This window comes from Mchenga conophoros, linkage group LG13 (assembly GCF_057382185.1).
Source record: "Mchenga conophoros isolate Kocher_MC1m ecotype Shallow Benthic linkage group LG13, M_conophoros_male_GT1.1, whole genome shotgun sequence".
Taxonomy (NCBI): Eukaryota; Metazoa; Chordata; class Actinopteri; order Cichliformes; family Cichlidae; genus Mchenga; species Mchenga conophoros.
This window is the reverse complement of record NC_140538.1, coordinates 23325678-23348884: the sequence shown is the minus strand read 5'-3', so window position 1 is coordinate 23348884 and position 23207 is coordinate 23325678. Positions and strand designations below refer to the sequence as shown.

The window sequence follows — 23207 nt, the reverse complement described above, 5'->3', positions numbered from 1 at the left end:
CATAGAATAATATGTCCTGTTTTGTAATTCATCTGAGGTTTATTTAAACAATTTTCAGATTTTCTGAGGATCAGATGACTTATTATGTCCGTGACAAAACCTCAGAGGTTCTTTTTCACTATGACTTCATGAGGTTTGTTTTCAATGAATAAAAACTGAAAAGTGAAGTTTTAACACACTGCAATAAAAAGGCACTTTAGGTTCTCTTCATTTTCTTTATTTTATTAAAAATTGCCCAAAAAATACCGATTAATTATCTGAACATTATTAGTGATAGGCTTCTTGAATATGCATATGTACAAACAGGGCATAAGAATGATAAAATCATAAATACTCTTCCAACAAAACTGCAATATTAGAAGCGAGCACTGTTAGAAAATAAAGATTAACATGAGTTGCTTTTATTCCTGATAAGAAGCAGATTTGGGATCTGCCGTCACTCTTTACAAAGATAAACAAGCTTACTTTTCACACAAGTCCACATCCGTGTTGTTGCTTTGCCTTTCACCTCCACTTTTTGGTTGCATGTAAAAATCATCTCAGCACCTTAGTCTCTTAGGAACCCAAACAATGTTCCTACGATCAAATCTCTCCTATTAGGAAGATTAAAATGCACCAACTCTAATACAGTATTTTCTCTTTACAGAGAATTGTAAAAAGCACCGCGCTATTAGGTTTATGAAGGTTTTTAAGCCATAAGATGAAGTGCTAGGCATGCTTTAAATCTATATTTCTCTGCAAGCACCATACCCCAGAAAGACAGTCTTACAGTATGTTTATTTCCCACTAAGTCACCCTTCAAAAAGGCACTACAAGTCACACAAAAAGCGCTACACTAATGTTAATGAATAATGTACTAATGCCCAGTTTTAAACATAACATTAGGCCTGACAAGCAGTGGAAATGGTCTTTTAATATCCTTTTATGCCTTTTATAAGTTTGAGGTCACAATTTTAGATGATTAAATATTTACTTAACATGGAGAACTCGCTAATTGAAGCGTTTGTTGTGCAGCTTTTTTCTCGTTTGACAAAGGTTTCATGCTAAAGGAGATAAAGCGCCATCTAGGAGGAAATATCACAACCTGGCAACCCAAATGCTGGCTTGTTCTTTCCAGCTTGGCTCGCTGTCTGTGCTTGCCCACTTGCTACTTTTGCATGTAGTATGCATACAACTGGGGCGTCGCACTTCACATGTTTTCAACCGTCTTGCTGTACTTGCACGTAGATGGATTAAAATGTACCCTGAAGCCATGCTTGCTTGCAAACAGATTTCTTGCATACCAAGTATGAAAGATTAGGCGTTCTGTAAAGCATTAGTAAATTTTCTAGCATTAATAAGACAAGTAGCAACTTATAAAGCCTTTATAATGGGTGACTTACTGGTGCTATTCCAACTGTTAAAAACTTGTCTCCAGACAGAAAACAACTGGCACCACACCACAGCTGTGATGTCAGTTTGTCACACTGCGTGCCAATCCTTTAACATTAGCACCATCTGAGTATTTGGGATAAAAATTATTTTTCATGTATTTTTGCCCCCACCTACATTCAAACCCCTCCCTCTTCAAATATGGGGCACTGCAGCCAATCTAGCACTGCCATCTGGGCGACAGAGTAAATTTACCAGCAGTGCTCTGTTACTAAAGCCTCGGATCCGGACAGGCCTCTCGGCACGTACGTCCTCAGTTTCTGGGCTGAGAGTTGAACTCCTGGCAGATGTTGTGGATGATCTTGGGTACAAATTTGTAGAGGTTGTCAAACTCATCCACGAAGAAGGAGTGCTCCTTGTCGGGGTCTGTGGCGATGTACTCCAGCTCATCCTGGGCTGCCCAGGCGATGCCGATGGAGTAAGCAATCACACCTAGATGAGAAGGGAGAGCAGATTACACACACACTGTTTTTCACATCAGACAGTAATTGACACCAAACTGTCGACTGACACACAACAGAGAAAACAACTGTTTGCATCACTGATCCTTAACTTCAGCCTTATTTTTCAGATTCTGTTACAGATGATGTCTGACCTTGGCGATGGACCGCCAGTGCCGGGGCCCTGACATCATCATAAGAGCGTCCATCCGTGATGACAATCATGATCTTGCGTTTGTTGGGTTTGGATTTGCTGAAAAGCTGCTCTGCCGCGTAGGTGATGGCAGCACCGGTGCTGGTCCCGCCGCTCCAGTAGTTGATGCGCTTGATGGCGTTCAGCAGCTCGGCTTTGTTGTTGTACTGGCCGAAGGCAAACTCCAGCCTCTGCTCGTAGGTGTACTGCACAGCGCCGACCCGCGTGTCCGTGTCTGAGATCTCGAACTCCCGCGTGATGTTGGCCACAAACTGCAGCACCGTGCGGAAGTTGCCCGTCCCCACGCTGCTGGAGCCGTCTATGACAAAGGCGATGTCGTTGGCGTTGAGGCAGGTTTTGCTGCACACCAGGCGGTCTGTGTCGCACACTCTCTTCACCAGGGGTTGCACGGCTTTCCTCAGGGCAAACCAGCTGTTCACAGGAAGCGAGAAGAAACCGTTTGTCCGGCACACGGCCTGCGGGACAAAACAACACACCGTGCTTTAAACTGCTTTGATTTCTATCACGAAGCACAGGCACACTTCTGAGACGGCGTGTGTCACCTACCTTGTCAACAAAGTTGGCCTCGACAAGGTTCTGCTTCTCATTGTCGTCGGGACCCTCGATGGTGACGAAGAAGATGTTGATGCCGGACTCGCGTGCGAGTCGAGACGCCTCTTCCACCTTGTCTGTGGGCCAACCGTCCACTAGTATCACAGCCACGTTTGGAGCTCCTCCTCGGTTTCCATTGGCATCACTGAAGTAGTGCTTGTTGATGTAGTGGAGGGCTTTTCCTGTCAAGACACCAGGGGGCAACGGGGAGATTCTTAATGGTTTTATTGTATATGCAAGTCTGGGACAGAAAGCTGAGGAGTATAAAAACAGTCATTTCATCACAAAGCTTAAACTCATCCTTTATGTGAATAATAGGCTAGAATATAAAATGACACAAAATTGACTTTTATACAGAAAATACTGAATGCCATATAAAAACTTTACATAGTAAAGTACATATATTTTGCTTCTCTATGGGATGCATAGCTCAAACTGTGCATAATCACAAAAATGTGGATACCTATCATTTAGTCTATTACAGTCTCGTCGGTGGTCTTAACAATGGCTCTGCTGGAGACTAGAAAGTTTTACAGCCACTCACACTGTTATATGATTAGAGAGCACTTCTGGGCAAATGCAAACAACACTATTTGGATCGGGATGCAAAATTTAGCAAGTCATAAAGGCACATGTGGCAGTGGATGCATGCTGACGCACCAACCAAAGCAGAAAAACCACAAATGCTCTCTGAAAGCTGCCCCTTAACTGGGCTGCTAAAACCGAGCCCATTTTGGGCAGAGCAGAGGAAAAACACGGCCTACAGGATCAGGACTGTAATTTTGCTAACACTGTCTCGCAGCAAATTTAGATTTAATTCTATACTTGCATGTGAAAATGTGCCTGGCTAGTAAACCATGCGATAATTGCACCCCTTTCCCTTTCACACTTGTGTTTGTAGGCATGTGCTGTGTAGGCTGGCAGCTGACGCAGAGGGTCGCTTACCCACATTGGAGAGGCCTCCTTTCTGCACAATCTTATCTATGGCTGCTTTCAGCTCTCTGGAGCTGGAGTGAGTCTTCAGACTGATCTCTGTCACAGGGTCATCTCTTCGAGACAAGACAACCAGCAGTTTCACTATTTTTTGTCATCCAAAGTACAAGATAACACAAAAAGAACAAAGAGGTTACCCGTATTGGATGATGCCCATCATGGGGCCTGCCACACCCGCATTGATGGTCTGAGCCACCTCAGTTAGGAAGTCTTTCTGGATCTTAAAACGCCGCTTTCCAATGCTCCAGCTCCCATCCATCAGAAAGGCCAGATCCACCTTACAATCTGTTACACAAATTCATGTTATTAGATCCAAATATCATGAGGTAGCTACAACTATACACTCAGAACGGCCTTAATTCTTCATGACACAGATTCAAGAAGGAGCTAGAAATATTCCAGACATTTCGGTCCTTATTGACACGGCAGCATCACACAGTTGCTGCACATCCATGATGTGAATCTCCTGCACCAACACATCTCAAAGCTGCTTTATTGGATTGACATATGGTGACTGTGGAGGCCATTTGAGTACAGTGAACTCACTGTCATGTTCATGTTAGAGCTTTGTGACACTGTGTGTTATGTTGTGTGTTAGAGGATGAGTACACTGTGGTCATAAAAGGACAGACATGGTAAGCAACAACACTCGGGTAGACTGTTGTGTTTAAGTGATTGCTAGTTGGTACTAAGTGCCCCTCACCACCACCACCACTATTACACCACCAGAAGCCTGATCTTCTGACATGTAGCGGGATGGATCCATGCTTTCATATCCTGTATACCAAATACAGCTCTGCTATCTAAATGTCAGGAAGAAATCAGCAGTTTTCCCATCTTCTATTATCCAATTTTGGTGAGCTTGTGCAAATTATAGCCTCCGTTTTCTTGCTCTGAGCCTACAGGAGTGGCACCTGGTGTGGTCTTCTGCTGTTGTAGCCCATCTGCTTCAAGGTTTGAGTCTTTGTGCATTTAGGCTGCCTTCTTGTCAGTTCAAAGCAGTCTCGCCATTCTCTTCTGACCTCTGACATAAACAAGACATTTTCCCCCAGAGAACCACTGCTCACTCGATATTTTCTCTCTTTTGTACCATTCTCTGTAAACCTCAGAGAAGATTGTGTAGGAAAATCTCAGTAGATCATCTGAAACACTCAGACCAGCCCATCTGATGCCAAAATCCATGCAATGTTTAAAATCACTCTCTCCCATTCTGATGTTCGGTCTGATCAGTTTAGCAGGTGGTCTTGCCCTTATCTTCATGCCTAGATGCACTGAATTGTTGCTGTGTGATTGGCTGATTTAATCTTTATAGTAATGAGCAGCTAAGCAGGTGTTTCTATCGAAGCAGTGGATCAAGAGACTTTATGCAATGTTGAAAATAGATTATCAGCGCTCAGCTCAGCAGTTCTGTGCTGTGACTGGCTGCTTAGATCTTTGCATTAATATGCACTTGGACACGTGTACCTAACAAAGTGGCCACTTAGTTTATACAGAAAATGCAACTGAAAGTGTGGGCTGTATTTTCAACTATCTGCCCCAAAGGACACCCAAATTTAGCACCACAACTGTAAGGCCAAATGAAACAAGCTCTGGATTTTATGGATAGGAGACTTCACAAATGTATAAAATTGATGCATTTACATGTATTTAAGTTGGGGTTAGGGTTTTATGGGGTTTTATGAGGAAAGATGTCTCTTTAACATGTGTGTTATCCCTCAATAATACAAACACACAGAGTGCATACAGTGAAAAACACAAACACTTCTCGCTACAGTTTCGTTGAAGCAGTATGGGGACCATACCTGGGTTTCCCTGTGACACAGGCTCAGGAGCTTTGCGGAGAGGTTCTTGCTCCCTCACACTGAAGCCTGGAAATCAAGAAACAAAGGGAACATTTTAGCTAATAAACAAATGTTCTATATTCTTTTATTCCAGGAAAGAAGAAATGTGACAAAAAAATAATTGAGTGCATAACTAAACCCGTCCTTTTTAGTCCAATAATATTTATAAGATCCAAGGCAATGCATTCATGCTTTGTAATGGAGTGAGAGCACATGTCTGCTTTTGTAGAATAAACCCGGTAGTTTGTTTGGTAAAAATTTCCAGCTGCCCATTTTCTGGAGTCGCCAAATGTTGGCCAGTATTTGTTGTGGCAAATATTGAGCCAAACAGCAACCGATTTTACCCTCAAACAACCACACCATTCGACTCCTTCAATTACAGGCTGAGCAGAAATCCAGATGCTCTTCCGTGGATGGCGTCACAGTGGTTTGTATTTACAGTGAGAACTCGGGATTTACTGGCAAAGCGACTGTTTTACCTAATTCATAAGGTGGCGCTTCTGGATTCCAGGCGTCCACCGGCTCCACTGCACAGATGACATCACACAAGCTCAGCGTTAGCGCGCTTTTATCGCAGAGCAGCAGGTAACAATTTCACAACACTCAACACAAATCCCATATAGAAAACAGCAGAAGTCAGAAACATCTTTTAACTTGAGCTAATGACATATCTTATGTATTTTTATTATTTAGTTTCAATATACAGCACTTTGTGTCACTTTCTGTTTTTTAAAGTAGGGCTGTTCGATATAACGATATATATCGGATGACGATATAAAAACGTCTATTGTTTCATTTTACGCTATCGTTTGTTTCGTGGTGTCGCAAAATAAACTGTTTACGGCAATATTTTTTCATTTGATGGTCACTGTAGTGGCTATATTAATTTCTTAAAGTTCTCTCTTTCTCTTATATTTAATATAACCACACTACAGACGGACAAGCGCCTGTTTGTGGTTAGCAACAAAGACGGTAACACAGTCGCGTGTCCGCTTGTTTATGTACCACGTAAACCTTTCACAATAAAGCTCAAGATCCTGTTGAGACTTTTCAAAATAAACTGAATTACGTGAAAGAGCAGACTATTTACGGATGAGAAGTAAAAAAGAGCCGTCAGGTGCTAAAAAATAAACCTTAGACTCAAACGTTAGAACAGGCTTTTCCCCGCAGCACCCTGTGTAATAAATACTCACAAAGAAAACGGCCGCCTTTACAACTTATGTCTAAAAATGTATCGTTTCATGCATCTGTTAAAACACTGGACTCCAGCTACATGACGCGCAGCTGGAAACACTTCACGCAAGTCGAGCTGCCCGAGATTCACAGAATTTACAGAAAATGTTACATTTTTGTGATTTATATCGTTATCGGACGATAGAATTCTTATATCGGGATATGAGATTTTGGTCATATCGCACAGCCCTATTTTAAAGTGTTTTTTTTTTAAAGATAGATGGATGGATACATGTCTTTCTGGATGCAAACAGCTGCAGTCATACTAACCCCTCCTCACCTTTAGTGTTGGCCGTATCCATTATTTTACGATCCGAGTCAGCAGGTCGCTGCACTGAAAGTAAATTGTCAGTGATGGTGAACCATGACACACAAGACAAAACCACACCATAGCATTACAGCCTGTCCTTACTGGCGCCATGTTTCATTTGGTTGGATGTGTGGTGCTATTTTTGTGGTACACCCTGAAAATGGCTAAGCCACTCGGTTTTCCAAACCATATCCCTCTGGATTCGGATGCTCGGCTGTGTCTTCAAACAGACGGAACCAGGCCAGTAATCTTTTTGCACGCCCTTTTGTGTTTTGTCACTGGGCCGTATTGTAAGTGTATTTTTAGTGTGAAAGAAAACAAATAAAATGTGTTCGTTCTTCAAAGCATTTCAATGAAAAGTTCAACATTTTTGTGAAATATGCTGCGCTCTGCATACAAAGCTACTTCCGTACATGTAAAAACAGCTTTTACATGATCCCAACCCACTCATTTAACAACATCAAACCGGAAGGCTTGTTAGTTCCCAAAAATGAAATAAAAGGAAAACACTTACGGTATTGTCCAAGGTTATAATACCAGCGCTCATATTCTGAGATATCAGGCCTGTAATCCCGAGCTAGAGGAGGATGTTTTGAGACCCGTTAGTATGGACAGAACTTCAGAGGGAGAAGCACACATTTTCATGGTTGTGATTGGTTGGTATGTTCTCCCCAACCGATCCCAGACCAGTGAAAACAATGGCTTTATGCAGAATTATCACCTCACATTATTTCGCTCTCACATGCACAATAAACCTGCCCTGCTCTCTTCTCTTTTGCACTTCAAAGAGTCTCCCATATGGCAGGCAGATGGCATGTAAACATAATGTCCCGAGAGACACATTGCATGTACTTACACATGGAGTCAATTTCAACACATACATGGTCAGCAGATACCAAACTGTATCAGTCACATGAGCATGCTGCGTTAGCACATGCAACACAAATGCATACAATGTGTAGTAGCCTGCAGTAAAGAGGCCAATAAAGACAGAAAGAAAGCCGACTTACCTGTAACCTCAGGTGTGCCGGTCTCACTCCAAGCGTATCCTGAGTCTGGAGCTGCATAACTTACATCTGAATGTACAGCAGAGAAGGTGGAGGCATGAGCAGAAAAAAGAGCTACATACAAGCTGCTCAGAATAATTATCTTCTCATTAGCTAATTAGAGTGAACATTTGCAGCCTTAATTCTACCCCATGTGGGCACCCCAGATCTGACAGTTAGTTGATCGAGGTCATTCAACTGAAACTCTGATGTGCAAGTTTCATTGAATGCAACTACATTGTATAAGTAAGAGAAGCATCAGGTGATGTAACAGCTTTACATAAGCTTCGACTGCATTTAAAAGAGCACAGAACACTGCTGGATGACAGTCTGCACCATGATGAGTAACAGCAACCTGTTCCTGCACCAACAGGTGCTCCTGGTAATGATACAAATGGCTTCTGCATGTAAAATTTGTCTCAATAAATCAATAAAGGTGTGTTAATAGGGCATCTGCACTGAGTTATTGGTCATGACATTATTGCATAAAGCCATTTTACTCTTGCTTAATGTCAATGTTTCTGGAAAACTCTGATCTCTGGGCTCTATCAGGTTTTATCTTTATATCATACACTGTTTTTACTCATGATGAAATATTGCAGGTGGACCATCCCGTATACGGTCAGGTGACATTTATGGCACTGGAAAAATTTCCTCTATGCAGTAAATGTCCATATTATTACCATTATTATTATCACAACATATTTTAAAGTCCTGATCTGCTATAAAACAACCAGTGAGTAGATCTGTCAGATAAATGAAGCAGAGTAAAAAGTACATTTCCCTTTGTCATAGTAAAAGTGTCATAAAATGAATATACTCAAAGTAAAAGTGTCTTGGAATTAAGTAAAGTATGTTACTCTCCAACACATTTAATTGGTTTTTAAGTCTGAATAGAATTGTTTGTAGGTCCATGCAACATACAAGTAAACATGCTGTTCCCTGTATTCAGTGTACTCTTTAAGGTTAAAACTGTATTAGTTTTTAAGGAAAGGAAAAACTTGCCTACTTGAAAAACAATGGATGGCTAAACATATCTTTATGCATAAAATGTAACTCATGTTTAAGAAGTCAAAAAGGTAAATTTATAGGTGTGAGCCTATCTACATCAAATAATTAGTGACATTACTTGTAATAAAACTACGGATGATTTGATTTTCATTATTCTAACAGTATGATTTGGCAAAGTGAACCACCAGAAATATAACAGCTTTCATGTTTTTGCAGTTTTTCTATAAATCATCACCTCTAAAATCGTTTTAACCTAATGTGATCATTTTAAAAATTCATTATACGTAAAGGTTTTCATAGCAGCCAGTGGATTCATGTGCTTCATAGATTTTTCAGGTTTTATTAACATTTTTTTAAAGAGATCTTTAAAGGATGGAGTTGCTTGATTACTTTGAACACTAACCAGTGTTTAGTCAGTTTAGAAAATATTTATGATTTCCACATGTAGCCTGATCTATCTGTTTGCCTTTGTGCTTGGTACCTGCTGGTCGGCGAGCTCCAGGGAACCAATCGGGATGAGGAAAAGAGGGGAGTGGCCAATCCCTTCTGGGTAAAGCTGTACGGAGGGGTGAGAAGATTAGAAAGCTGCATTCAGGACAAGCATCGGGGAGGCGCATACTTGTGACTCCACAAACCACTTTATTTGTGGAGGTTGGACAAGATGTTTAGCCTTGAGTCAGACAGTAAACATGAAGGAGCCACTCAGACACAGACTGAGTGACCAAAGCCTGCTTTAGGAAAGTTTAGCAATTTTTCTTTCTTCCTTAAGGGAAAAGAGAAAAAGGAAGATAAAAAAATGTTTGGATCTTCTGCATTCACACAAGGTTTCTACTTAGAGAGCAGCTAACAACACTGATCAGGTTAACTAGCCTCATAAGGTTAATTGAAATAGGCTTCATTGCCAGAATCCCTTACAGAGGAGCAAAACCATAACAGTGCATTTCATCTGTTTATACTGACTGAGCCATGACAACACACTTCAGCTAACCCCTCTCTGTGGTGGATGGGCAGCTTACACAAACACACAGACTGGGCTTTGAGGTTCCCATCCAGTGGCAGCCAGTAAGCAGGGCCTTTGTTGACCAGGACGGGCTGGGAGAGCCCAGCATGCCGTCCAGTGAAGCGTGGGAGTATTATTCTAAAGTTGGTGTCAAACTAGGGTCAGTGTAGATAGTAGGACGCAGAGATTAGGCTAATCTGGTGCTGGTCAAAGGCCCAGCGCTATACAGCAGACAGCAGTGTTATTTTTTTCTAATGAAGCAGGTGCTTTATAAGGATTGAGTTTAACTCTCTAGATCATAGCCACCTCAGCGATCACCACAGGCAGACGGTCACCACGGGCCCGGGGGTCACTCAGTCTCACTTTGGGTATTGTATGGTATGCCTGAAGCATTACTAACATGTCTGCATGAGACTTGTTGGAAGAGGCCCATTGGACAGAATGGATCTTTGTGGGTGTGAAAGCCGACACATACAAGGCTCAGCTGGATCAAAACTTTTTCACTTGTGTGACCGATAAATTCAAACATCTGTTTGAAGCAGCGGGGTGGCAAAGCGACTGCGGAGAAAATCCTTCAGCTCATAAATCATAGTCCGAAATGTCAAAGTCAGCAAGCATCTACCTTTCAAGTGTGTCCTTGAGAAAGACAGTGAATCCCTGCCGTCTCCAGGGGGTCTGCTGTGAGGCCGATCCTCACCTCTGACCTCTTCCAGCTCAAAGAATTTCCCCTCAGGGATTCAATAAATTTAAAAATTGCATTATTCTCACCAAATGCCCAACTTAACACCTCTTTTCTGCATTGATCAACATCTCAGTGGGTTTAGGTTTGACCTCAGATCATCAAACCTTATGATCAGACATCATTTAAACTGGACTTTAGGAAAATGTGTATAATTTTAGGGATCCATGGTTTTGCATTCCTCGGAAGAAAAACAGAAGCACATTGCTCAGTGAGCCAAACCTCGCCTGGTTTGAATGGCAAAGAGCTTTCTATTCTTGACAAGCTACTCAGCGGACCCAGGTCCTGCAGTACTGTGGACTGGATCAGACGTCTCTCTGGGAGCAGCACAAGGCCACTTGGTGCTACTGCTTTCATCTCTCCCTCCCTTTCTCAAAGTATTTACAAGGGAGGGGAAGACCCCAGACCAGATGGGATCTGTCATACATTGTTATTACTGTACTGACAGAGCACATTTCTCATCCTGGTCTTAGTTCAAACTGAAAGTTATTCTGGACTTTGTGAAAATATGGCATAAATATGGCATGGCAGTTATATTATATCATCTCTCACCTTTAAGGTATATAAACTTCATTCTTTACTGCTGGGTACGGTGAAAGTTGAGCATCTTTGATTTCCACACCTCTTTTAAAGAAAGCAGGCTCATGCATTGAACCATAGCGTCCCACAGACGGTAAACATTAGTGCTGCTTTATAAAACATTTCAAACAGGGTTTTACTTCCATAGTTCTTCCCCTGTTTGATCTGACCTGTATATGTACTACGTCAGTGCATGAGCACTTTGTGGACTACCACTCTGGATCTGGAGATACTTACCAGGGTTGGACTGGCTCATGGTTGGAGTTCGCTCAGGCTGGGCAGGCTGAACCCTGTTAAAACCTATTTGTAGCAATGAGAAACAGGCAGAACGAGAGAGAGAGGAAAAGGAAAAGGGGAAAGAAGAGCGCTTCAGTTCTGGGGCTTCATCTACAAATACAGCCCAGCTGCTTTGCTTTGAGTGAAGCTGAAGCTTGCCCACAGCATGATATCGAAAACAATAAGATATATGCTGGGTGTAACTATTCCTCGTTTGCCTCTTTTCATGTTGGAAAATGAAAATATGAGTAAGAGGATGTGCCTGAGGGCAGAGAACAGCAGTTATGGTGAAAGGAATGTTAGCTGAGATGCTTGATAGAGCGGATTAGTGGTGACCCTGGGGTGAAGATCACAGGAGCTTATGAGTGTCAACACCAGGGTCAAACTTACACCATTCATACTTCTCCTGGATTCTTTTTCCAACAAAGACATCAGTAACCCCTGTTTCTCTTGACCCCAGCCCCACCAGCTCCATCAAGCCTACCTGTTTGTAGCTCTGTACATGTGTCTATGTGGGTGCTAATGACAAGGCTGACCTGCACCAACTGGTGAGGATGGCTGCCTCCGGACAGGCGACCCTGGCTCTTGTTTGTGTATACCTGAGACCACAATGAAGAAAGAAACATATAACAAGAAAGCATGAATATAATAAAATGACACCACATTTGTATGTTATTCATGATATGATAGGTTTGTAACGCATCCCCTCAGGGCATCTATCATCTTCGGAGTTACCTGGTTTTGGTTTGGTTTTATTAGTTTATCTTACTAATGTTAGTTTAGAAAAGAGGCCTGAATCTTATGCCCCACTCTGTGGTTGGTTCAGGGTCCCCCTTTTCCCTTTTCTGTGTAGTCCATCTTTGCAAATAATTTTATTTCCACTAGTACTGTTAAAATGACGTTAATGCCATAACCGCATTAACGTGGCAAATCGCTAACGGAGATTTGCCGCGTTAATGCAGTTATGTCATTTTAACGAGATTAACGCTGACAGCACTAATTTCCACAAAACATTTGCTGACCTGCATCAGTCTTGTGCCATCTTATTCGGCAGGCTCCTCTGAGCCATCAGTTTACAGCTTGTAAAATATTTGGGGGCTCAGTCAGGATAGCCAGTGGATTTTGCCAATAAACACAAGGTGAAATTAATATGAAGCGAGTAAACATATTAAACAAGAGTCCTTTAAATCTACTAAATAGTTTCCAACACAATATACTTTGAATATAGTAGCAGTTCAAATAGTTCATTACTTGAACAGGACAGCAGAATCCGGTCTGGATGTTGTTAGAAAATTATTGAAAACATATGTGGAAACAGGAAAAAACAAAGTAAAGGAAGACAGAGGAAATGTGGATGTAGGTAGAATAAGATAGAAGACATCAAAATTAAAAATCTGTTTACCTGCACTGGCACGTTGTGGAACTCTATGTGAATAGGAACCTCCTCTGAATACTTTGAAGAAATGCCATGGTTTAGTTACATTTGAATTGCTTGCTTGAAAGACTTTCCATGAGCTGCACACTGAGTGAGAGTGTTCACATACCTTGGCTGGGACTCTTTCTTTGACCACTCTGTGACTGTCCTAACACAATATGACACAATGTGGGCAAATTTAGACATAAATCTATGTTTACATGTAAGTTACCAAAAAGATTAGTGAACTGTTTATTATTTTGAATGGACTATAACCCAGTAGCCCCAGTCATAACATTCCTGTTTTAAGTTTTCTACTTAAAACAAGTTAGCTGATCTGAACTTCACTACACAAGTTTGCCACTGACAGTGACAAACGTGGTTTGAATGCATGACCACTGATGGCTTCAAGAGACAATATTTATGTGAATATTTATTCCTGCGTACCTTAAAGCAGCTTTAAGCAACACCACCAGAAACCCTCACACCACAAAGACAAATATTGTCAGTCCCTCTTTGCTTCCTTTTACTTACTTGAATTTGAAGCTGCCGCATGGGCAAGGTATGGGTGAATGCTGCCTGGATGGAAGAAAGACAAATGGAGTGCCGATATGGAGTGAAGAGAGATAATGTTACAGAAAATGAAAGGGAGAGAAATAGCTGGAAGGTTGTCTGGCACATAGCCCATGTAATTTGCACACATACCTTATGATACTGTAGCATTGTCTACTCACTATCGCTGTATTTCTATCCAAAACGGGGCAGATGACTCAGTGATTACTGTCTGATAATCTTTTCATTTAATGAGAGTGATGAAAGGTCTGCTGATCATATATGCTGTTAGTAACTGAACAGCATCATATTAACTTCATCGCAGAGCAGATATAATTTGTCTTAATTGCAGTTGTCGCTTGCAATTACCATCTGCAATCATCCAACTTTATTAGTCAGCTGCACACTAATGAATGCTTGTTCTGGTATTTGTAGTTACTGCTAATGTTATTAGTTAATGTCAACTTGGCAGCGCACAAACGATTTCACTCTTGGTACAGAAGTCATTTAAGTGTTTGCTTCATTCACCTGCTTCCCTCACTTTATGTACAACGGGTCGAGCCTTGGTAGTAGGGGGTGGAGGTGTAGTGGTGGAAGCAGTGGTGGGAGTCGGTGTGGTGGTAGTGGTCGTGGTTGGTTCAGGAGTTGTTGTGGTGGGTTCAGGTGCTGTTGATGTTGGAGGAAGCATCGTGGTCTCCTTTTGATCTGAAAGAAAACAGACAAAGGCAGTGGTGCACGATGAAGATGGATAGAGAGGAAGAAGGTCTACAGTAACTTCTGTGTTGTAATGCATTCTTAACATTCTTCACCAGCCTGCAGCACTCAGCCTGAGCAAAGCTCATCATGCCAAAGTCAAGCGCCGGGATGTCTATCTACTAACCTTTTGTCCCCAGAAAGCATTGATCTGGTGCCAACAGATGCTTTGATACCAGGGTTAACACTGAGCAAGACTTGGTTGGAAAGCAAAAGTTCTACATGCTTTATTTTAATATCATTTTGGTAGTTAAATAGTATTTAAATGTAAACACAATTACCAGATAATTTATGCTATGCACCACTATTAGATAACAATAAAGATGAAAATATCTATCTTTAGAAATTTAGTACCTTCACTGCTTGTTTGAGAATCTTTTAAATTCTCATGTTAAATTGTTCTGACCAGCCATCTATCGCACATGGTGATACACTATATTGCCAGAAGTATTAACTGACCCATCCAAATCATTGAACTCAGGCATTTCAATCACCTCAATGGCTACAGGTATATAAAATCCAGCACCTAAGTATGCAGACTTGTTCTACAAACATTTGTAAAAGAACAGGTCGCTCTCAGGAGCTCAATGACTCGAGCATGGTCCTGTGATAGGATCACACCTGTGCAACAAGTCCACTCATGAACTAAATATTTCACAGTCAGCTGTTAGTAGAATTATAACAAAGTAGAGGTGATTGGAAATTACAGCAACTGAGCCAAGCAGTAGTAGGCCGTGTAGCATCACAGAGCGGAGTCAATGGATGCTGAGGCGTATAGCGCGCAGAGGCCGCCAACTTTCTGCAGAGTCAGTTGTTACAGACCTCCAAACGTCACGTGGCCTTCAGATTAGCTCAAGAACAGTTTGTAGAGAGCCTTATATAATTGGTTTCCATGGCCAAGCAGCTGCATCCAAGTCTTCTATCACCATGTACAATGCAAAGCGTTGGTGAAAAGCATCCTGCCACTGTCAGCGGAGTTGTGCTCTCTGGAGTGACGAGTCACGCTTCTCCATGTGGCAATCCAATGGATGAGTCTGGGTTAGGCCAAGTGTAAAGTTTGGTGGGGGGGAATTTTGGTGTGGGGTTGTTTTTCAGGAGTTGGACTCGACCCCCTTAGTTCCAGTGACAGGAACTCTAAGTAGAACTTGACTGGCCTGCACAGAGTCCTGAAAACCTTTGGGATGAATTAGAGCGAAGACTGTGAGCCACACCTTCTCCTCACCATCAGTGTCTAACCTTAAAGATGAGCTTCTGGAAGAATGTTCAAAAACTCCCGTAAACACACTCCTAAACCTTATGGAAAGCCTTCCCAGAAAGCTTGAAGCTGTTATAGCTGCAAAGGGTAGACTGACATCATACTAAACCCTATGAATTAAGAATGGGGTGTCACTCAAGTTCATATGTGTGTGAAGGCAGACAAGTGAATACTTTTGGTAATATAGTGTATGAACCTTTGAAGTTTACCCAAAAAACATTTAAGTTTCCTTAATAAAATTATCAGAAAAAAATGCATGGTACCAATCCTTTTTTTCTGGTACTCTATATCTGAAACTCTCTCAGCTCATGCACTGAAAACATGAATTCACATAAAAACTTGCTATGAGGGTAAAAATAACCTCCTCTCACTTGTTTTCACATAGGTCGGTCTTGAAGGGACGTAATCCAGAGTAGATGGGTAGATGACTCCCTTCTTAGGCTTGCCCACTGAAACACAACAAAGTTGGCATTTAGCTGGAGAGTGACTTCTAAAGAACTGTATTTAACCTTGTTGACTTTATACCCGAGACAACGAATGATTCCCTCCATTTAGGCAGAGACAGAGAGCGCACGCCGTTGGAGTTGCTGCCTTTGTAGACATTCTGTCCAGCCATCTTCCTCACTATCACCTTTCCTCCTGAGTTGGTGATTACGCCACTGTGGAAACCAATTTTTTACTGTTAAATGATAGTTTTGATTTCACCCATTCATTTTTTTTAGAGTCATCACTCCAATGCTAACCTGTGGATGGCTGCATTGCAGATGCTGGAGATGGAGGCAAACACTCCTGTCCCATAGACTTGCTGTCTGGTTTCCCTACAGCGTGGGGGACATTTTACTATGAACTCTGGGAGATTGACCTTTCCTGCTCTGACATCGCACTCTACAGCTGGAATCACTGTCAATGAAAGAAGAAAAGGAAGACAGGATCATAATGTTTTTAGATTTCATTTCCAGACAGTTTTGCTTCTTTCATAACATTTACTTACATTTTATTGATTAATCAAGAATAAAATTGTCCCTTGAAAGTATTTGTTGATTATACTTCAACATGTAATTCAGACCGTTAACATATATAGAGTAAGAAGCTGTAGAAACAAACGTTTGGCGTAAAAACCCACATTTTTAAGCCAACTTCAGCCCAATTTTAACCTCAGCTGCTATACACACAGCTTTTTGCCTGCAAACCAATGCAGTCATACAATATTCTTTAATATTATGGGTTTATTTTTGCTTGTTTAGTGACCCCTAACTGAAGCAGGACACTGAGGCTTGTTCGGCAACGATGCCTACCTTGCTTTGGTTTCTTATTCTTTGGTCCGTTAGGCTTGGCCCAGCATTGGTACGACAGGAGGAGCGCTGAGGGTGAGGCAGAGGGAGTTTCATGTAACAGCAGACAAATGATCATAATCATCAGTATGTTTACTGTACACACAAGACCTCAATGACAGAGGAGACTGCTGTTTGATGGTGTTAATGTGCAGAAAGCCTGATGGAGATATTATAGTAGTCAACCTTGATGTATTTGAAAACAGTATAGCCTGCAGACACAGAAATGGGTTGCTCACCAAGGCAGATGGCAGTGAGTGATGCTCTGATCATGATGGACAGTGATGTTTCAGCACGTTAGTCAGACGTTCTTGTATAACCTTTGCAAGGGCAGAAGGAGAAGAAGGAAGTCAAACTGAAACTTTACGTTTACCTGCTGAAAGCAACTTTGGACCTTTCACTCAACAGGCCTGAGAATGACAAATGCTGTGTCTGCTAAGAACAAAGCAGAGAAAATGCATGCTACTGAGGCACACCCTCTCAAACATTTTTGATAAACAGCAGGCCGATTATGGAGTGGCACTACACAAACAGCTGAGTATCTCATCTACTGCCTGTAAAGTCAAGGTGGCCAGATGAACATTGCACGGTCTCAGTCAACTCAGACACTTTACATTAGTTAAAGTCAGTATTTCTTTCTAGTTTCTCCAGTTGGAAAAGTCTCAAGATTTACAGCAAACATCTGCGCACAGTCAAAAAAAACTGCATGTAAAAGTCCGTGGAGGCAGACTCTATTAGAGAGCGCACACGGACATAATTTAATGCGATAGGAATGGGGGGATATGTTCAGTCAGATGGCTTTGTTTGACAGCCGCAACCACATCAAGCTGGATCTTTGTCTGGAACACTGTCTGTTTACAGTAAGAAGAAAATTTCTTTCAGTGTCTGTCATTCTGTCCAAAGTGAAGACATACGTTGAAGCCTGCGTTAACAAGATCAGATGAGGACCGCCAAGCAAGGTGATATTCTGCACTTTGCGTGTCAGCTGTAAAGTAAAGATCGCACTGGTGGTAACTACAACAACAAGGTCTAAAATAAAATGGACCACCACTGAGATTCTTTAGGATGCACAACATTCTAGTTCATGCAGTGTACAAGAGCTTTGGGACAGCACTACATACTGAAGTCTCCCTCTTAACAAAGGAATAATGTACCTCTTAACAGGGGTGGCACCATGTCTGACCTCTGAAAGCAGGGTCAAAACTATGTTATTTAAAGTGAAGTGCTGCATATTAGCAGAACTTTACTATTACATGAGAACGTGTTTAAAAATACACCTGACTCTGGTTGATGATTGCTACTACCTCAGGTCACGTACTGAGGTATCATTGACAACATGTCAAACTGTGGCCACACTGAGCACACAGGTTCACAGAGCATTTCTGAAAAGACCCTTTTTCAGTGGTGTCATTTTTCACATGAAATAGTGTGTAAACACGTGTGTTAGCCATGACATTTAATAATGAGCCTCTGTACCTGAATATAACAGAACCTTCTTTAATGTCATTAGGAACGCCTGTGTTTACCTATTCCACGTGAAAAATGGCTTCTGTGAGAAAGAAGACTTTGGCTTCGGTGGTATTCCTGTGAGTAGAGAACCGGGGAAATAAACTCTGGCTTTCTTCCTTTTCATGGTAATGGGCTTGTTTGATTAAAGATTTTTTTATAACCACATTTTAATTATTGCTACAAGATCAATTTGATACATGGGAAAGTTATCTGCTATTAGAGGTTAGACATGAAAATTGATGAAGCCTGAACTAGCTACTGGTTAACGTAGCATAGCTTAACATGTGTGTGTGTTAACTCAGAACCACAGAACTTAGTCAGGCTGGTTTTTTAACTATCCTAAAGTGATAGCAAAGTTTCAGAGTCTTTAAACCTTATTTTCTTGTTATCACTGGACTTAATTTGGGTTTTGTTTAGCTAGCTAAGTCCATCTCTTTCTAGTGGTTATGCTAAGCTAACTGGTTGTTGACTCAAGCCTTATATTTACCAGCAAAAACCCACCCTATAGGCAGTTTTTGCCAGCCCTGGGGTGGTTTTTCAAATTCTTCATTCCTTCTTTAGTATAACTTGAACAAAATTCTGCCACAGATACAAATTTTGGTGATCTTTAGGTTATGTATGTTTAATGTGCCATGTGAAACAAATACAAACAGAGAACACAATTTTACACTCACAGGGGGATGAATACAAAAATCAAAAGTATTGGGATTTATACAAAATGTTTTTTAAAAACATAAATTATTAAAGATTGCTATATGTGTGACAATGTTTGTGCAAAGCTTTGTTGAGGCTGGCCCACCTCTTAAGGATTAAATAGGATACATACAGACTTATATGCCCATATATGCTCTGATCATAAAAGTAAGATAATTATATCGGCATAGAAAGCTTTCAGTCATATGACATGCGATTTCAACTTCATATCAAAAAAGACAAAGTGTGAATATAAGGCTTTCCCCCCCTTTTTCCAGAGACAAAAACAGCAAGAATAAGAGATAGCTTATACTCAAAATAAGCAGAATATAATATGTTTGATCATCTAATTATGCAGAAAACTGCTGTTACTAAATTATATGAATATACAGGCAACCTGCCCTTACCCATTTCCCTTCCAGCTTCAGTCCAAATTATTGTTGGATGTTGACTATGCTGCAGTAAAGTGATATCAATGTTTTAATCTCAGTCCTACAAAAAGAGAAAACATTTTCCCAGAATGCTAAAATATTTCTTACAGACTCAAGAGTGAATTATCAACTGCTTCAGCACCATCCTATGCTGCATTTCCATCACATGTTTAAAGAAAGATGTGCTTGTCAGGCAAACTTAGGTATGCTGTGTAAATATCCTTGTAACAGTCTTGGAGTACTAAGATACCGCAAGCCATTCTCTTCCATAGCTCTCTATTAACTCTCTACAAAGGTTGCGGCACAAAACAGTGTAGCTTGTTGAATAAAAACTAAGATCACCAAATCTTTCCTTAGTGCATTCATGAGCACTGACATGGTTTTTCCACAGTGCTGTGCTTTGACAGGTAGGCAGATCACTGATGCACAGTTGGGACTACAATTTTTCCTCCCGAGTGAAGAAAAACGAAGCTGGAAACAAGCTGGGACAGATATGTGCATCTACAGTGCAGGAGTCAGATCTGCAGTAAGAGGAGAGGTGAGTAAGTGCGCTTTCATAAATGAAGTGAACTGCTGATCAAACAGATCAGGTGTAAGGCAGCAATCTCCCAATTTTACAAATTTAGAGCGACAAATTAAAAAAACAATCAAACAAAGCAAAAACGTAATTTAGTGTCTATGCTTCACTGAGAAAAAGGATGACATCATAGTGGAAAAAATGAATGACAAACAAAAATGATGATAATTTGGAATTTGTGTTCTTAGTGTGAGCGTCTAAATGCCTCCTTTTCATGGCAATGAAATGGTGGGCAAATGATATCCTTTGACAAACACTTAGGGGAGTTTCCTGTACAGTAGATAGTGAATCCTCAGAGACTTGCAGAGACACAGTCTTGCATGCTGACATGCACATGCACACACACGCAAACACACTCTCTACTAAAGAAGCTAAAATAAACAAAGATTTGGGATAACTTATCACATGCTCAGATAGCTTTGGAGAATGCTTATTTAAGGACTTTCAGACATTTAGCATCGAGACAAATCACAAACACATTGTCCTACATACTGCTGAAGTGCCCTATAGTTTGCGTTCGCCTAAACTTTAGATAAAACATGTGTAATTTAAATAGCCTAGCTTTGCCTCTGAGGTTGCATCAGCTATATTCTCGGTGTTCATTGGGATCTCCAGCATCTAATTTCAGCTGGGTGGGGATACAAATCAAACAAACCATTGACATGGTAACAAGTATGAAAAAAGCTACAGAAAGACCAAAGTGATTTTCACAGCCACTACAAAGGCTCTGTGCATGAGCCTTAGTCACTTTGTAGAAAGCAAAGCAGCTCAGACAGCTCACATAGTTTAAGGCATTAAAGTCCATTTCAACTAACACTGTCACTACAATGTGGATTACCTGCACCGAACAGTCTTCACCAAGATTACACAGTGCCGAGCTGTTTTGCACGAAACCAGCTAATCTGATGTTGCTAGTGAAATTAAAAAAAATTCAGCTGCTGTGAAAACTTTCACAATGCATAAAGCAGGAAAAAAAAATCACATTTTGCAGGAGCAGCACAGGTATACAGTGGATGTAATGTAAACAGTGGCTGTCTGTGGGTACTTCAAAGACCAGCACATAATAGGTTTTGGAAGCATAGGTACAGACCACAAACACTTATAACTGGTGCATCTGAGTCTTCAGAGTGCTTTTTTTGAACTGAAAGCACACAGTTGTTGTTTTTTTCCTCTAATGCAGCTTCTGCCAAGTAAAAGGTACTTCTGCATTTCAGCAGTGCCACATTTCTAGGCTGGAGTGACCTGTGCAAATGCAACAAGGGTACACACTAAAGGGGACTGAGGCTTATTTAAATATCACGACCAGCTGAGAACTTGCTTTCACCAAGTTCCTGGGTGATTGCATGCCCAGAGCGAGAAAGTATTTACACGCACACCCGTGCCAGGCAGTGTTAAATCCCACCCTTCACAGGTGTCAGAATTGTACTGTAAGCATGCTGGATGTGCCAAGTGTTGTAGTAACAAGCCAACTAAGGAACCATAAGAGAAAGATCAAAATCAGACACCAAGGAAAGCCAACATGTCTCTACAAGGTCATTTCTGTAGCCTTTTGGGCTGTGCTGCTGCTGCTGACTATTTGTTTATCCAGCACAGCACAGGCTGAATTACTTTAATTCTTGGCACTGGCTTCAGTGCAAGCCAGAGCCTGTTTATGTTCTGCTGCTGGACATACTGTATAGAGACCACCTGCCCTTAATCAGTATGTTTCAAACCAAACAGAACAGAAAGACACAACACATAAGAAGATAACGTACAAGAAAGTAATTCAATAGCTGAAAAATTCTTGCAGCTGCAATAATTTAAAGCTCTGGCAGAATGATTCCTTTCAGGATAAAAGCTTGGGTAACTTAGATCCTTGTGTTTTATTTTATTTAAAAAGAAAAAATAAAGAACTTTAAAAAAATAATTTAAGCAGCACTAGGTTTATTCAAGCAACTTGTTAATGCAACTTTCTCATGAAATAACATGAAAATCAAAAATCGAATCAAATCAAATAACATGCGATGTTGATTTAAAATCCCCGACAGAAAAAATAGGACTAAAACGCGTTGGAAGCCAATTACGCGCGTCGTTTAAATAATTCCTATGTGGAGCTGCTTGTTAGCTCTGCGTTCAAAATTCCCATCCTCGCTGAGTAATGATGTGTGCTTACCTGATTAGGTATAATAATCCTCCGAGGTTTAAAGGGGTGATTCCCAGCGCAGGTTTCCTGGATCCTTACACTTTCATTGAAAAGCAGTTTAACGCGTGTGCGAGCGCTCTTCCACCTGGAGTTTTTCTCCTGCCTGAGCGCAGCGCTCATTAAAAGTGGAGAACGGGACGGGGGCGAAGTTTCTCCTATTTGCCCGTCCCACTTCAGGCTTGCAGCTCTTCACCCAAGCAGAAGAAGTAACCCGGGGCCATCGAGACAGCGCGCAGACAAGTGTTTTCTCTCTCTCTCTCTCTGAATCAAATGACGCACTGCCTTAGTAAGCCCACTGAGGGAAAAAACAAACTATGATTCTGACTATATGTTCTAAAACTCATTCATCCCGATTACCTGGCTGACAAATGAACCACCTAAGATGAGTGTGTCATCTCTCACCAGAGCAATCATTCCTCCACAAATAAACCGATCAACACCTGTTTGGGAAACACTTCAAAGTTAAATCCACTGTCACTTTGGGGGTTTGCGGCTTTTGACATGCAGTTGCGGTGTACCCTACAGCTCATGTACAAACACACACACACACACACACTGACTGCAGACTACACAGACTTTTACTACAAGCACAGTAGGTATGGGTGGCTCTAATGAGCCCGAGGCCGTTTAGCTCTTAATGTCTGGTGTAAATGTCCTTCATGTCATTACCGTGCAGAAACAAAAAGTTGTCCTAAAAAACAAAAACAAAACACTCATCTTTTGATTAAGCTGATCTTTTAAGTTTTCCTTCTTTTCTGTCATGCATGTACTGTTACAGCGGTGAATGCTTATATTATATTCAGTAT

At 41.2% G+C, this 23207-nt stretch overlaps 1 protein-coding gene across 5 annotated transcripts; it reads right to left on the bottom strand.

The window, feature by feature from the left end:
- Positions 1-201: 201 nt before the first annotated feature.
- Positions 202-22514, bottom strand: vit (vitrin). Of its 5 annotated transcripts, XM_085297301.1 has the most exons (23): positions 22372-22514; positions 17249-17329; positions 16974-17039; positions 16422-16578; positions 16204-16337; positions 16050-16127; positions 14199-14375; positions 13653-13697; positions 13249-13287; positions 13107-13157; positions 12241-12303; positions 11666-11728; positions 9592-9666; positions 8064-8129; positions 7568-7630; positions 7024-7077; positions 5990-6037; positions 5472-5537; positions 3807-3954; positions 3622-3725; positions 2632-2858; positions 2027-2540; positions 202-1863 (listed from the first exon to the last, which is right to left on the bottom strand). In XM_085297301.1, exons 2-23 carry the CDS (start codon positions 17280-17282, stop codon positions 1685-1687), a joined length of 2451 nt encoding a protein of 816 aa, XP_085153427.1. In that variant the 5' UTR covers positions 17283-17329; positions 22372-22514; the 3' UTR covers positions 202-1684. The 5 variants fall into 5 exon arrangements, with proteins under 5 accessions (XP_085153427.1, XP_085153428.1, XP_085153430.1 ...); XM_085297302.1 differs by lacking the exon at positions 7568-7630; XM_085297304.1 differs by lacking the exons at positions 13107-13157; positions 13249-13287; positions 13653-13697.
- Between the last annotated feature and the right edge of the window lie 693 nt (positions 22515-23207).